Below are 15,873 nucleotides of genomic sequence, written 5' to 3'. Positions count from 1 at the left end.
ATGAAGGTGTCAACAGTACTGATGACAATGTGTGTCACAGTAGTTATTACACCTGCTGTTAAACAGTAAATAAGCTTCACCTCAGTGCACCTGTGCTGAGATAGCTTTGGTGGTAGCATGTCGATGTTTAGAGCAAGAGACCTCATGTCAGAGCTTTGATCTCGAAGCAGAACAGAACAAACACTGTATTCAAACAGACGCATTTGTCAAGTGAACTTCCTGCCAACCTGAGTGAAAATCCACTCATCCCTCAGGGCCACTATTTGTATGTTCACTCATAGGTGAGATGAAGAGGCAATTTTTCCATTCTGTATACTTCATTAACTATATCTATTCATCCCTACATACTGTACAATGTACTATATTCACAGTACACAATGTAGAGAACATTTTAATTAGAGAAGTAGAACACATGCTCATTTAATACCACAGGTTCATATACAACAGTGTGAAGCACACATTTGTGCCTATTTACTGAAGCTAATAGATTTTTATGATCAACCATGTCTTAACTTATGTGTTTGAACTTAAATGTAATTTGAAAGATATCCACACTGTGAGAACTGTGGCCGGTGCCAACAGGAGGACCTCTTGTATGGAGCAGCTCATTTGTTTCCATTCATCTGGCTGTGGAGGAGGGGAGACTGGATGGACATCTTTGTTTTTAGAATGACTTTTGCTGATGGTGTCAGAAAAGCCCCCTGAGTTCAGGTTCCTCTCATGTGAATTTATTGTTCTCTTTCTGTGGTGTTCTGTTTCTTACCTTTTTACTTCATAGTAGTCAAATATAGTAGACATATTAGACAAATACTAATATAGCACTGACAACATTTTCATGTGTTCCCTGGGTTTTTCAAAATTACCATACTTTGTGATTACTCTAGTAAGATGCTGAATTTGTGTTTTCATTGTCACTAAATTTAATGATTTATTATCGCTTTGTAGTCTTGATCTTTTGTTGTCAATATTCTCACATTAACATTTGATATTAGGCTATTTGTGTCTTAATGACAAAGTCTGTCAATTTTAACAACTTTGTTAAACATTAACAACACTGGGTGGCATGTAAGAGAATGTCATAAATAGGCCGATGTATTTAATAATTTTTTTAAAGCTTCAGTTGTAAATTGAAGTAGAGGTGAACCTCTGATGAACATCCCTGCATGGGTTTTTACCAGAAAAGATTATCTACAGACCCATGTTGTGCATCAAAGGGTTAACTTAGAAATGTTCACTCCCGCACACCCCCACACAGGAGTAAATGTATGGTTACTTTCCAATTATTGCTTATAGGTACTACTATAATACACAACAAACTAGTCCTTGGTGCATATAGGTGTCATCTCACACACTTAGGTTTCTTGTTACAATTGAGATGAAATAGAATTTTGGCAAGTGTTATTTTGATAAGCCACAGACTTGCAATCCGTGACAATACTAAAGAAACATTTTAACCATCTTAAAAGAAATTGTAAACCAAATTTACTCTTTATACGATATGTTTTCTTTACTAATTTGCATGTCATACAACTAGTAAAAAATAAAGCTGAAGATGTTTAGGCCTGATGTTGAATACTCTCGTAATTTTTATTAATTACACTATTAACCTATGCATTAATTCCAAGATGTCCTATTTGTAAGGAAAAACACTGAAATAACTGTGATATTTTTATTTTATTGTGAAGACACTCTAGGACCCTTGAAAACAACATTTGTTCTATATAATAATTCATATTATTATGACCCTCCTAATCATTTTGTGAACCCTTATATTTGTCTTGCACTCATACCTGTAGTATAACAGGGGTCCTGACCCCAAGTTTGTAATCCACTGGATTACTTTAAAACAATTGGTAGAGCCTTTTTATTTAAAGAAAGAAGTAGCAGTGGGGAGATAATGGTGCAGCATTGGTCCCTGGCCAGTCATACTGAGAGTAAACAACTTTTTGTTAACTGGCAGTAAACTTAATGTCTTAACACAGGAGAATACACATATAAGTAATAAACTGAAATTAATTACAGCAAAGCACAAGAATATTCTCAACAGGGTGTAAATTTGCTGGGTTACCAATTTTTTTTTTTAAATCATCATTCTTTGATTTATTTATTATTTATAGAATACAGTGGTGTTTTCAGTTTTGTAGCATTCTAGATCAGTAATTGAATTAGATGATTTTTTTTTTTTTTTTACTTAGGTGTTGCATTTGACTTACCTAAGGTTGAATTCACTAAATGTGTATTAAAAGCTGTACATGTGCAGATAAGCACCTGTGAAGCTGGGGACATGAATATGACAAAATCACGAGTGGGTGTATAAGCACACACACTGGGTTAATTTGTATAATTACTGCTTTGGTTTCAACTTAATCACGAGTAAGGGATGATGAAATACACAGCTGTGGTTCAAATCTTCAGCACAGTGACCTGAGTGATGACTTAGCAGCTTACAGCATCAGAAATACACACACTGTAGCCTATTTTCAGTGTGTTTAACATTAAATTTGTGGTTTCGTTAAAAAAAAAAAAGAGGAAGTTACAGCAAATGGTGACAGGAATGATGGAGCTGCAGTTTGAGTTTACACATCTGAAGTATAAGGTGCAGAGAGGATCCCAGAAACAACATCACCTCCTTTGACCGACCACAATGCAAGAGGTTTTTCAGGAAGACCTTTTCAACCTGCTAGCAGTGGGAGAGAGCACATTATGTCAGACTGTTCATGTGTTCACAGCAGCAAGCTTCAATCATTAAAAGGTTTACTGTAGGCTTCGGCTTCTCTGCTATTGTTAATCTACGAGTAAATTAACTCATCAGGACTCAGCTAATATTGTAAGATATTTACAATTCAGTTGACTAGGTTTTGCGCATTTTTTAACTTTAATAGATAGATTTAATAGATGTACTGCTCATCTGAGCTGAAATTCACACCAATACTTCATTAGCAAGGAAAAAAAAAAGAGAAACAAAATTTCTCACAATCCTGTGCAAACAAAAGCTCAGGATTCAATATTAACAGAAAATCTTACTTGGGTGTCTATGCACAAGTTCCTACAATATGGCACAGCAGCACCACCAACAGGAAGAACATTAAAACTATACCAACCAGCCAGCAGGACACTAAATGCCAAGGGCCAAATCAAAGCTTTTATGGAATCAAAGATATGAGATATTGTTTTTAAAAAAAGCTAGAAGCCAAGCTCAGCACAAAAAACAAAACAAAAATAAAGATAATTTTATCTAAATTGAGAGACACCAGATGATTAAAAACTCAAAACCTTTATTTTACACCGCAATACTAAAATCTTTCATAATACAAAGTGAATTCTTGCTGGCATGTTCAGTCAGTTGTTTAAGTCCCTTTGAAAAATCAATCAGCTCATACATTTCAACCACTTTACAAACAAGGTAAACAAAATAACACGTCCTGCCTTGAAATAATTTTAGACCACATTGACAAGAAACCTACAAGTTAATATTTCAGTGAACTATCAGTAACCATTATGAGGACAGAGAGAAAAGTATTCACTGACAGAAGTACATGCTTTAGATTTAAGGCAGGCTTTGGGTTTCACAAATCTGGAGAAAGAATAAGTATGACCACTGCAAAACTGCAGGCTTAACTTTGGTCCTATTTGTAACATTTGTAGGTATTAACTACCTCAGGCCAATCAAGTGTGGTCGATGCGAAATTTCATTTAGGATCCAAGGTTTCTTGCTATTGAGGTGAAGAAGATCCTTTTCAGGATTTGGGCAGTCGTGCAGCAATTTGATGGTTTGCAGCGGCTCACCCACCCAAGTCTTCAGCTTCTCCATAACTGACTCCAACCTGGATTCAGACGAAAACCCGGGCTGCCCGTGTCCGCGGTCCCTATACATGTGAATTAAAGTGTTGGCAGTTCAATTAATGTTGAGTAAAAATAAGTCACTGTCAAGAGGGTATTATACCTAGTCAAATTCAGTTTTATTTCAGACTTCCCTTTGATTCACAAAACATAGAAAATGCATTCGTGACCACTTCAAACACAAACTTTCAATGGGAACTTGTCAAACATTCACCACATCAACCTCTTAGCTCACTTGCAAACATCACACTTTCAGTGTTTTTTCCCCCCACACAAACTTCACTAGCACAAAGTCACATTTTCACACAGAGGGTGGTAACAAGGAGAAAATAAAAACACACAACCAGACACAGCATTCACATCAAGTCAGACAGCAAGAGAAAGCTATGAAAGGATACAATTACTCATTGCACTTGACATTTCACTGATTCTAAAGAACTAAGTTAGATAGAAAACGATGAGAAAAAGCAGAGACCATAAGGATCTCGAGACACAATAAAAGTCCTTTGGTGGCCAATAGGAACACACTCGCACTTGCTTCTTCCTCTCACACTCACACAAAGCCACAGGTTCTTCTCAACTCTCAGGCATTTGTCTCTCTTATAATAATGATGATAATAAAATAAAAAAAGAAAAAACTTTGCACAAACAGTCCACCTCACACTTGCTTTCTTTCATAATGCTCTCCCGCTCGCTCACTCTCACTCGGTTCAACACTCATTTGATCTTGAAAAGCGACAAAAGCAGACAAGGTTTTTCTATCCATAAAAAAGTGGAGAGGAAAAAAGAACACCCACCGTCTAACACAGTATATGCAGAGTGAAGCTGTGTTCTTTGATGACAAAGCATTTACACATGGGAAGAGGGGAACTGATACTGAGATCTGTCGAACATTGCTGCCAATGAGGCGCTTCCTCCCGGGAAATTGGGAAAGAGTTGGTGAACTGCAGAAGAGATTTTCATGAAGGCGTTTCCAAAAGATGTCAAACAAAAACAAAACAAAAAGATGCAATCAAATGCACATATACAACTTCCAGATATATAATTATGTCAAGCCCATTTTACAAGGGGCTGAGAGCTCGAGATACTCGTGCATGTTTGTAAATATTTATCTCGCATGCACATCATCTCTGTGTAACATTTTCTCAAAAACAAAAAAAGGTAGTGTGGCAGTTTCATCTAACCAACTAAACGTCTCACCCATTCAGTGCATGACTACATCATCAGTCACATGCAAATACAAATCTTCTCTTTACCAAAATAAAAAGGCAGTGTATCTTTAAATAATTGGAAAAAAGATAAGCAGTTCCCCTCTGTAAGGTATACTTACCAGATTAGCCTAATAGCAAAAAAGGGTCAATTTGAATCCATCTACATTCCCCAACTAGAAGACTTAGACTCCATAGATGTGCCAAAACCGGAGCTGAAGCCACTGTTGGAGGGCGTGTTAGTGCCTGCAGCCCAGCCGAGGCTAGCTGAGCTGGGGCTGCTGTAACTGGTGCTGGCAGAGCTATAGGTCTGGTCTCGGGTTGTAGTGGCTGTGCCTGCTGTTGTGGTCAGACCCTGCTGCTGGTTAGCCAGCATGCCCATCATTCCCCAACTGCTCTGGAGAGCTGCCTGAGCTGCAGCCACCATTGCAGGGTTAAGACCCAGAGCCCCAAAATTAACCCCACTGCTACCACTGCCAAGCCCACCCCGACTACTGCCATAGCCCTGACTGAACCCACCAGCCCCAAACCGCCCACGATCCATCATTTGCCTACTATTATTGTGTTTGGGCTCTGCGTTGGAGATGTGCACGCTGACACCCTTGATGATCAAGTCCTCTCCACATAAGGCTTGGGCAACCTGAGAAATAATTGAAGGGGAGATTACCACAGCACTTATGGACCGTTATCACATGCACTTGCTATATACCTCCAACTTTGTCTTATGCTGTTAAATCATCGTTATATCTGCTACTTGCAGCCTGATGCCTCCCTTAAAGGGATAGTTCTGGGTATCTGATGCAGGATTGTGTGAGGTAGTTGGGTATAGTCAACAGCAGTGTGTAAGGGGTCCGCAGGAATAACGTTTTTAACACTTTTTAAGTTGCCATCTGAAACAATCAAATATCCGTTTAAATGTACACTTCATGTAGTGTATTTTCAGCATGTTACCTTCCAAACACATCAACACTCGACTATGGTACGAGATTTCTCTCAACTTCTATATTCATATAAACACATGCACTTAGAGGATGCACTGTATTATGCTGAGCAGACTCTACTGCAGGCCATATACTGACTATGCATGACTACCTCAAACATCCCAATGTCAAATAATCCAAACCATCCCTTTAATACAGCACCTGCCTCCTATAGTGTTTCCCATCTATAATTTAGAGTAAAGTAACTACATCAGCATCGACATCTATCAATTGTCAAACTCTCCTATCTGTGATGAATCTCACCTGGTCATCTGCAAAGGTCACAAATGCAAACGCCCGGAAAGGTTTGGGGATGAAGACATCGGTGACTTCACCATACTGCATGAAGTACTGTCTCAGGTCATCAGTTGTCATGTCTTCTGTACAGCGGCCAACAAAGATTTTGCGGCTTCGCATCGGCTCATCAGGACATGCCTGAAAGGAAAAGGAGGCACAGCCATGAATGAAATCATCTTCATTTGAATCATGTCATTTTAAGTAATGCTGCTGACCAGATCAGACTTGTCTTACGACAACTAAATTAACATCTGTGACATATAATAAGGTAAAAACAATTAGCAGATGAATTAATCTATCGCAATACGGTGAATGCATAATTACATGTTAACTTAGGCCGAATAGAACTGAACAACTTCATTTATTGTTGTAGACCTGTACAACAAAATCTACATACAGTGTCCTAAAAAAAAATGAGTGTAGCTGTATGCTGGTGGCTTTCTATATACCTGGTCTATCACACTAGGATGCCAAAAGTGAGTATTCTTTCAGTGATGCAGTGATAGAAGGAAAAGGCTAAAGGATGCTGGGAGAGATTAGCTCTTTGCAGTGTCCTTAAAGAGGAGAGTTGCTGCTCTGCCTTCTTCTCTTGAGAAGGTGTGTTGAAAGTCCACGTGAGGCCCGGGGAGAAATTTGAAACTGGTCACGTCATCTCCTACTGTGAGGGAGAAGGTTCTTCTTTTCATGTCCTGAAGCTGATGATCTTTTCTTATTTTGAAGGTGTCATGGCCAGAATTGTTGATGGACCACTGTTCTGACAGTGTGGGGCAGGTTGATTGGTTTGCTCATTATTCAATTAGGATATCAAGTTAGTCCACAGACAGCATCCTCTTGTATGTTTCAACAGAGCTCCTGTCCTGACTGCCACCAAAACGGTTGTATACACACCCATTTATGTTGAGTGGGTTAGAATTACATATGGATGTATATATGTACTAGTATTTTGTAAACCTAATTACAGAATTCAACATAATGAAAAAAAGGCAGCAGTCCGACACTATAACATGGTAGTCTGTCTTTTTTATGATTCATTAGTGTGAAGAGATCTGCTGTAATCCGTGTGACTGCATGGTGTATTTAATGAAAATAATTTTTTTAATCTTATCGTGTTTTTGCCTGTCTATGATGTGTTTCCTTGCACATGTGTGTATCACGATACTGCATCCACAAAGCCAAAACTGTGATTTTTTTAAAGGTTTCTTTCTTTCTTTCATAACCAAAATCAAACAGTTTCATTCTTGATGGTAAATGAATGTATATCAATAATGTCTTGAATAAAATTCTTAAAATTTCCTCAGGACACTATCAGGATATTGTGTTCATGAAAGCGGACAGACAAATAGGGAAGTGAACCAAAAATATGATTCCTCCGGCCTTGGCTGTCACCAGCATAAGACATTTAGGTTAACACAGTATTCACTAAGGTTAACCAGAAATCTGCACAACTTCAGGTGTCCATCAAAACCTTGTTGCCTGATACTTAATCTAAATCATGCCGTTCTCGACCACTCTGTGCCAAAGAAATTGTCCTTAACTTACCTTCGAGTTAGGAAGTTTGCAATCACACCATCGTCCATCAATCATGTGTCTCTGTGCAATGACTTTGGTTTGCGTCTCATAGTCAGTGAACCTGACAAACCCAAAACCTTTTGAGTTGCCAGTTTTTGCATCTCTCTTGACCTGGAGTACACACAGAGGAAAAGCAAAATTCAGTTTTAACTTACACTTAACCAGAAAGATAAAACATATGATTATTATTACACACAGTCAAACAAAGAAATAGACAAAATAGAAAACATCACGAGAGGTCCCTACCTGGACCATGATGACTTCCCCAAAGGTACTGAAATAATCTTTAAGGTCTTGTTCTGATGTTTTCCATGGCAGCCCAAGGACAATGAGATCTGATGTCTTCTGAAAGCCCCTCTTGACTTTCACAGCTGAGGCAGCATCTATTTCATCCATCTTCCTTTTGTTATCTGTAAAGAATTAACACGTAGGAATTACATCATTACGCCATGGGCAATTATATGCTGCCAAAGCAAGCTCCACTCCTCTGCCCCACACATTTGGGACGAAGTGGGGGGTTCGTCCCAAATGTGGTTCGTCACTTGTAAAGTTGCATACCAAACCAAGGAAATAATTTCTTAATGGCCCTGGTCTTGTTTTTTTTTATTTAAATGTCCCTTAACAGGACGCGGGGAGCTAGATCTAAACACATACTATTACAGATTTGTTAGGTACAACCAGTAAAAACTGCACAACATTTGCTTTAGCTGGTTATACCTACCATTCTGGCAACAGTATGTGCTCCTGGTCTCCCTCCTTGATTGAAGTTACTCATGTAATAATGTAAACATAGACAGCTTCGTGTTCATTTGACTATAGGTTGTGGTGCTTTTTAATTATATTGCACTATACATGAGGTGTTCACACTTATTCTCTACTACACATTTGATATCAGTGAGGTTATAGTAAAGGTTACCAATACCCCATTCTGTAGAAAAACAAGTTCCCGTCAGTTCCCTAAATGACGACCCACCATATCATAGTAGATACGTGTTTTACATATAAGTTGCATAAGACTTATGGTTATTCATGTTTGGGGACGTGGCTGCTCGCCATGTAGGCTATTGTAGGAACTGGAAAGAAACTCAAGTCATTTGCACCTACAACCGCCTCACCTTTGGGATAGTTGACGACGTAGACCAGGTTTCCCCAGTCGTTCTCAGGTGCGTGCAGGACGCCCTCCACCAGCCGCACTCCCCGCATGCACTGAGACTCCGGGTTCCTGTACCGCAGCCCGCACGCCCCTGGGAACTGAGCTGCTACAGATGACAGCAACACCGTCCCATCGTCCTCCGAGGGGATCTCCATGGGCTCCTCGCTTTCGTCCTCCGCCACACGGATGTACAGCTCCGACATGGTCTCTCGAGGGACTGAGCTCTGGGTTTCCAAGTGGGGGGGAATCAGCTGATTGAGCTCGAGTTATTAGTAAACACAGGGATGATGATGATGATGCACACGAGTTCGAAACGTCGGTCCTTCACGCAAGTTTACCTCTGCTAACAAGAGTGGATACACGAGCAGACGGGACTGAAATACAAGAGCAGCCAAACGCAGTCAGACAAGCCGTGTGAAACACATACGCCACAACTCTCACATTTAATAGCTGACGGCCATGAGAGCTGAATACTTTTCTTTCTTTCCGGCGGCGACACGCGTAAACAAGTTAGCCAGCCGAGCTAACAGGCTAGCAAACTCAAGGCAGCTTCAAAAAAAATGAATGACCATCTAATTTAGTGTTGTGTCAACAAACGCACCGATCCTCCGCTTGTCTGTGAACGTGTGGCCGAAAACTGTGCCCGAGTAAAAACATCGACAAGTTATCTTATTCTACGAAAATTCAACAGCAAAATCGTCAAAGCCAAAGCTGCAACCCTCACTCACCTCAAAGCTAGCTAACAAAATGGCTGCTCACCTTGTAAAGATGACATCATCGAGTTGGGAGGGCACACTGTTGGCTCTTGTAGGGGTGCCAAAAAACAAAGATAAAACGCATTTAGCAAAACGTTGGGATTCAGATCCCAAGTTATCACTTATTTTTTATATATTGACATTAAAGCTATTTTATCAATATCACTAATATTGCCGTGTTATGTAATCTCCAACCAAGAAAGTTTAAAGCGCCTGGTGTACCCCTTAAGGTCTCACCATAAAGACTCACCTAAAAATCCAAACAGAAGGTGCGCAATGAAAATAATTTTGAGGACTGTTTCCTGTCATGTATTTAAGGGAAAAACAATGTTTCCCTTCAAATTTGTATTTTACTTAGGATGTAACAGTCCTAAAATAATATTTATCTAGGCTTATCCAGACTGACATCCATCTGATCCACCAGTGTCTAGCTATCTTCAGCTTTACAGTGTTATTTTATGCAGCAAACAATGCGAGGTTACCTATATTTCTTTTGTGCTAGATCCTAAAATATTTTAAAGAAAAATTAGGATACATTTTCAAGGCAGATGTATTTGAATGATAAATAAAGAAATCTATTTGATGGGATGCGGCCATGGGGGAAACAAACAAAAATGGTAACAGATGGATTCAAACATGTCTCTTGGTGTAAATAATGCAACAAAATATATGGTGATATGCTGTGGCATAACATTATTTTAAAGCAATACGAGAGGAAATTGTTGATGCATAGATGATCTAATGTTCAAGGTTTGGCCTACAGCTTCTTTACGACCTGTTTTTCACATGTGCTGAAGACAGTAGTCATTGTCTCTGACGTTTTTTCCCCACTTGCCTTTAACATGACAGAGTAAACACACCTGTGTTTTATTTCTCCTCCTCAGTGAATCAACCCCTACACCTTACCTATAAATAGACCAGGGTCACACTGTCTGCTGATGGTTTCATCTGTGGAAGTACAATGGATCGGATAAGATTTGGCATCCTTTTTGTAATAATGTGAGTAACATCATTTGTGCAAAAATGTACTTAAACTATTCACTATATTCAAAGTATAGTGCTCAACTCTACATTCTTTTTTTTCAGTGTTTTACAGTGTTTTACTGTAAGGAATGTGTTGACCATTCAAAAAAGGGAATGGATTGATACTCCAACAGCAAAATCAACAGGTAAACCTTAATTCTGTGATAACTGCCCCTGTTTACTCAGATGTTATCTGAAGAAGTTGTACCTACTTACATTTTCAGAGGGAGATGTGTCGTGTTTTTCTGAATACATGGAGATGTGGATTCACAGTGCGAGAATTGAAGGTTTGCAAGTCTGGCTATCTGGGGCCTTACGAGTCCAAGGTAATTATTTTGGACATGTTAAGTGGCAAAATATTTATTTCAAGGGCCTATGAGATAAAATGCTTTGCCTCAAAACTGCCTATTTCTTCTTCTTCCATAAGTCAACATAGCACCCCTGGATCAACTAAACCTCCAGCTGTCTGCCTGTGGATTCTCACTGCACAAAGACCCTGACAAGAATTTCATTTTTAGAGTTAGTTACACTGGTTGTTTTGTCCAGAAACTGGTATGTTCCACGTATAATCCACGTATGCAGACTCTTGACACACAGCCTTTTTCAACTGGGCTCTGTGGTGACTTGTGATGTGACTTTATTGTGATTCAGCATGGCTTCCATTTGCTTACACTGAACTTGGTGAAGAGGATAAATCGATTCGGGGGCAGACCGCACAGTCTCATAATGTCGTGTCCTGTGGTCTCTGTGCTGCCCAACAGAGAGCAAGTCAGGTGTGACCCAGACTACATTCAGGTAAATGCTCCTTGGAGTCTACAGATCAACACTTAACTGTTTTCTTTTAGCATGTAGCCACATTTTTAGCAAAGTATGTTTGGGTTTATTTCTTATTTTGTTAATGTTCAGGTGATCAGACAAGTTCCCCATGACAACTGGAACAATGAGGTAGTAAGGCCTACATTTGTATTATAGATATGGACAAGAGGGGAGGAGAAAAAAGGGAACAGCTTTTGACTGTGTTCTTGTGCTTGCACATTTGGTTTTGCATCATAGTTGCAATGGTCACTGTCTATGAGTGACCACCTCATTGTAGCTCTGGAGGATGCCAGCCTGATGCAAATGGACATTGACATGAATGGAACTGACATTTCAGTCCAGGGCAGGAGGAGAGATATTTTAAGCCCCATAAAGGTAAACGAAGCTCATGCATCTTACTGCCACCTTGTGTTCATTTGGCAACATTACAAGTGAAATTCACCAAATTGTTTCTCATCTCTTTATTTTACAGGTCAAGGAAATTGAAGGGGAATTCTTGGCCTTGAAGCTGGTCAGTGGTCCATATGCCTACAGCATGGAAGCTGTGTGTCCAAAACGTGGGTATAGTATGCAGACAATGACACATCATTATGACAAATGTTGTTAGAGTAGAGATCTTTTGCAAAATGAGAGAACCACTGTACCACAGTGAAAAATTACTGGGCTGTAAGGAAAAGCTCTGCATTCAATCTTTTACTATTAGCAGCAAAATGCCCATTCTGCAGAAAAACAGCCTCTGTCACTGATGTGTTGTCATGTGCTTACATTTATACTGATCCATTCATTCAGTTGAAGCATTGTACTTTTTGATTGGGGCCCCAGAAAATGTTTAGGAGATGAATCTGAGTGGATCATAAGATGAAAGAGAGAAAAAAAATACTGTACACAAAATTTTAAATTGTGTACAAATTTAAACCAGTTCAAATTGCTCTTTTTTTTTTAGGGTCATGAGCTGATAAGAATGGAAGCCACTGATTTAATCTTAAACAATAAATTGCATTTTATGAGCTTATTAGCCTACATGATTATTTTGTAAACTTGTCTCAAATGTACCAAGTAAGTGCATCCCGTTAATATATGTAATGCAGTAAAAAGTCCAAAAGGAAGTGAAATATATAAAGTAACATAAAATGAAATATTGTTACACGTACCTCAAAATTGTACTCAGATGTACTTATCCGCAGTGGTAACACTTTATCCCTTGTGTTTATCTTAGTGACACCATCCACAGCAGAGGAGACCGTGCTTCACATTTTTAAACAACGCACAGGCCTTACCAAGCGTGGCAGCTCTGACGATGGAGTACTGACAGTCAGTAATGTGTCTGTTACCCAGACAGACAATTTCACTGTGCATGAGACCAGTGAATTTGTGACACTAGTCATTCCTTCAAAGCAAATACTCAAAACCAAGGTTGGTGCTGCAACACTCTTACATTTCCAAACAGCTATCACGGTGGTCCATTTGAGCCAGTTTATGACATGTTCTTTTTTCCCCATAAGGATTCATTACAGTGTAAAACATCTAAACCAGACTTGTTTTACAGACCTGCGCAGACAGCAAACTACTCCTGCAGTCATTCTACAGGGTGGATGTTGTGCTCACCTTCAAAGAGACAAATAACAAAATGCATTGGACCATGGAGAACACACTGCCATGCACAGGTGAGCGTTCTGCTGATGAGCATAGTAAAACTAAAGTGGTGATTAATTATTGGATGATATTTTGACCACTAGCTATTGCAAGGTTTTTACTGTAGGCACACCAGGCACTTAATTTTGTTTGTTGCACAGTCAGTCACATGATCTCTCAACTTTAGGACTCTTCATACAGTTTAAAGTGAGACAGAAGCAAGGATAGATATACAGAATATGTATTGTGAGTTAATTTCTTAAAGTAATGAGGGTGTTGATGTTTTTTCAGAGCTTGTTTAGTGCATTTTCTATGAATAAAATCCACCCCCTCTCAATGTTTGAAACTAGCAACGTAAAGATTCATTTCAAAAGTTTAACTGCTGGACACAAGATTACACTAAAACACTTGTTTTTATCACTTTGCATAAAAGTGAAATAGGCCTACTTGTCTACAGTTGGTTTCCAAACTAGTTTTAATGTCACAAAATCATTCTCATATACACTTCTACTGTTAAACTCTGATTTTGAGGTGAGCTCTGAAAAAAATCCCCCCCCCTTAAACATTCAAGTCGAGTTATAAAGAAAGGTGGAGGAGGGCTTTAACATGCGAGCCAATTTGGTGCTATAATAATAATAAAACAGCAATGTATTCTGTTTATGGAGTTGCTGCAGGGAAGACGAGATAGATTTTGTGAGCATGTTGTGTTTGTAAAATTGTGCAAGAAATATTTAGAGCCATAATGTTCAGCAGAATTTTTATGTAATTATCACAAATAAAGGATCATTATTATCAATTTTGGATGTTAATTAACTTTACTAAGATTATTGACTCTGTCTGTCCTCATGCCTCCACAGCTGGCCTTGATACTTCATACATCACGTCCTCTCCTGGTTCAAACATCACAGCTCTGTCTATGCTCAACTTTAAAAATGAGAGTTTACCTTCAGAACAAGTGTTGTTGGACTACTCTGCCATCCCTGTGGGGAATCCAAACAAGAGAGCTCCACATGAGGAGATGACAGCAGAATTTTCCACCATGAGTTCAACTCCCACTCAGACAGAGGGCAGCAGTTTAAATTCCCACTCTGAAGAGATGTCAGGGATGCAAAGTGGGAATTTGTCTCCAGGGTTTGACGGTGACACAGTCACTTCCGTTGATGCAACTGGAACAGACTTGTCTTTGCACACAACGGTTGCACACAAACAAGAAGACCTGCGTTTCAACTCAGCCAGGGAGAATAAAGACCAGCAAAATCAGAGGGAACTAAAGTGGATTTGGAAGTGATCACAGTGAACTATTTCAACATCCCACTGGCTTCAAGACCTTTGCATTCACTTCTTTTGTTTTAATTTCCATTGGTGCCATGTGTTACATGTCTGTTTGCTGTCTCGGAAAGTGATGTTGTGGCCGGTCAGTGCTGTGCAGGTTGATTATACAAGCAGAAATGCAGCCAGTCCTCTGCCAGCCGTTGCCCAAGGGTGGACATTATCCAGACGCAGACAAGGCAGGCGTTAAATAAACATGTCTCTACCCGAGCAGCACAGTGGACTGATGTAGAGAAGACGTTGCAGTGGTTACAGCCAGTGCCACCTTCCAGAGAGACATATTAGTAAAACATAGTCTGTGTCATAGAAGCTCACAATGACCTGAATGTGAATTTCTTGATGAGGATAAATCTCACAGTTTCTTGGTGAGGAACTTGATGCTTTGCAAATGTGTTGTCTCCTCTGTAAAGACAAACAAATCAAGTTTTCTGAATGTCAGCTACAGTGGCATTGCTTTGTGCATCTCTACTGTAGTATACTAAGTCAACAGGAGAGGGCACTATTGAATGTGTTTTCAGAGCACCATGTGGACGGGCCGGCATCGCGCGTCCTTCTTTTCCAAATGAACCAGGTTTTTATGTGAATTTATGTTCAATCTTTGTTGCTTTTTTGATCTCAATTAATAACTGAGCTGTAGGTTTAATTATAAAAATACCCCTAAGAAATACAAAATGTAATGGAAAGAGAAGTTCAGTTTAATTTAGGAGTCATTTTGCCGGTCTAGTCCATTAGTTGGTTTAAAATATTACAACCTTGTATATGTACACTGTAAAATATTACAAGTTTTGTCTAAAATGACTGGAGATGTTTTACTTTTGTTTTCATCCCTTTTTTTCCACCTCTGTTATTGTGACCTCCTGGTATGCACCAAAGCGTCTGTAAATGATAACAGTGCAGTGTTACGCAGTTACATGCATCATATACAATGGGCTGTGGGGCAGAAAATCTAAACTTCCTTGTGCCTTTGGTCCCCATCTGCTCAGTGAACTCATGGGCAGGAAATGGAATAAGTGGTGCAAAAAGCACGCCAACATCCCCGGTTCTTTCATGTGGCCTTTCTCGGCCATTACCCTATCTGTACTGACTGTTAACTGTCTTTACAAAGTTAAAAATCCCTTTCATGTTTCACTGTTTCTTTTTTGTTTTAATTTCAGTCAGAGCATATGGTTTGCACATCTGGGAGATGCTAAGCATGATGGCACCCACTCCCCCACCACCCCCACACACACACACACACTGCTTCTGTGAAGTGATCCATATATGGTCTTCAT

General features: G+C 39.4%; 2 protein-coding genes across 4 annotated transcripts; one reads left to right on the top strand and one right to left on the bottom strand.

The window, feature by feature from the left end:
- Positions 1-3,258: 3,258 nt before the first annotated feature.
- On the bottom strand, positions 3,259-9,796 carry tardbpa (TAR DNA binding protein a). Of its 3 annotated transcripts, XR_015036152.1 has the most exons (8): positions 9,649-9,796; positions 9,010-9,421; positions 8,141-8,304; positions 7,865-8,005; positions 6,293-6,463; positions 5,604-5,688; positions 4,638-4,784; positions 3,259-3,866 (listed from the first exon to the last, which is right to left on the bottom strand). XR_015036152.1 is itself a non-coding variant. In XM_085781685.1 (6 exons), exons 2-6 carry the CDS (start codon positions 9,248-9,250, stop codon positions 5,212-5,214), a joined length of 1,194 nt encoding a protein of 397 aa, XP_085637811.1. In that variant the 5' UTR covers positions 9,251-9,421; positions 9,649-9,796; the 3' UTR covers positions 4,900-5,211. The 3 variants fall into 3 exon arrangements, 1 of the variants encoding a protein (XP_085637811.1); XR_015036151.1 differs by having other exon boundaries at positions 9,010-9,796; XM_085781685.1 differs by lacking the exons at positions 3,259-3,866; positions 4,638-4,784 and having other exon boundaries at positions 4,900-5,688.
- Positions 9,797-10,684: 888 nt separating this feature from the next.
- On the top strand, positions 10,685-15,382 carry ciroz (ciliated left-right organizer protein containing ZP-N domains). Its single transcript, XM_085783109.1, has 11 exons — positions 10,685-10,801; positions 10,889-10,971; positions 11,050-11,151; positions 11,253-11,377; positions 11,477-11,620; positions 11,732-11,770; positions 11,879-12,016; positions 12,114-12,198; positions 12,858-13,054; positions 13,188-13,305; positions 14,131-15,382. Exons 1-11 carry the CDS (start codon positions 10,764-10,766, stop codon positions 14,559-14,561), a joined length of 1,500 nt encoding a protein of 499 aa, XP_085639235.1. The 5' UTR covers positions 10,685-10,763; the 3' UTR covers positions 14,562-15,382.
- The last annotated feature ends 491 nt before the right edge of the window (positions 15,383-15,873 follow it).

Source organism: Trachurus japonicus, chromosome 7 (assembly GCF_045865225.1).
Source record: "Trachurus japonicus isolate A0001 chromosome 7, Traja_1.0".
Taxonomy (NCBI): domain Eukaryota; kingdom Metazoa; phylum Chordata; class Actinopteri; order Carangiformes; family Carangidae; genus Trachurus; species Trachurus japonicus.
This window is presented reverse-complemented; position numbering and strand designations above follow the sequence as displayed.

What these genes read in the sequence shown, in the direction of transcription:
- ciroz (XM_085783109.1), top strand. Translation starts at nt 10,764, where the DNA reads ATGGATCGGATAAGATTTGGCATCCTTTTTGTAATAAT. An exon ending in TCCAACAGCAAAATCAACAG is followed by an intron (nt 10,972 to 11,049) that starts GTAAACCTTAAT and finishes TTACATTTTCAG; the next exon opens with AGGGAGATGTGTCGTGTTTT. An exon ending in GTGACCCAGACTACATTCAG is followed by an intron (nt 11,621 to 11,731) that starts GTAAATGCTCCT and finishes GTTAATGTTCAG; the next exon opens with GTGATCAGACAAGTTCCCCA.
- tardbpa (XM_085781685.1), bottom strand. Translation starts at nt 9,250, where the DNA reads ATGTCGGAGCTGTACATCCGTGTGGCGGAGGACGAAAGCGAGGAGCCC. An exon ending in CGTCGTCAACTATCCCAAAG is followed by an intron (nt 8,305 to 9,009) that starts GTGAGGCGGTTG and finishes AATTCTTTACAG; the next exon opens with ATAACAAAAGGAAGATGGAT. An exon ending in GCAAACTTCCTAACTCGAAG is followed by an intron (nt 6,464 to 7,864) that starts GTAAGTTAAGGA and finishes TTTTCCTTTCAG; the next exon opens with GCATGTCCTGATGAGCCGAT.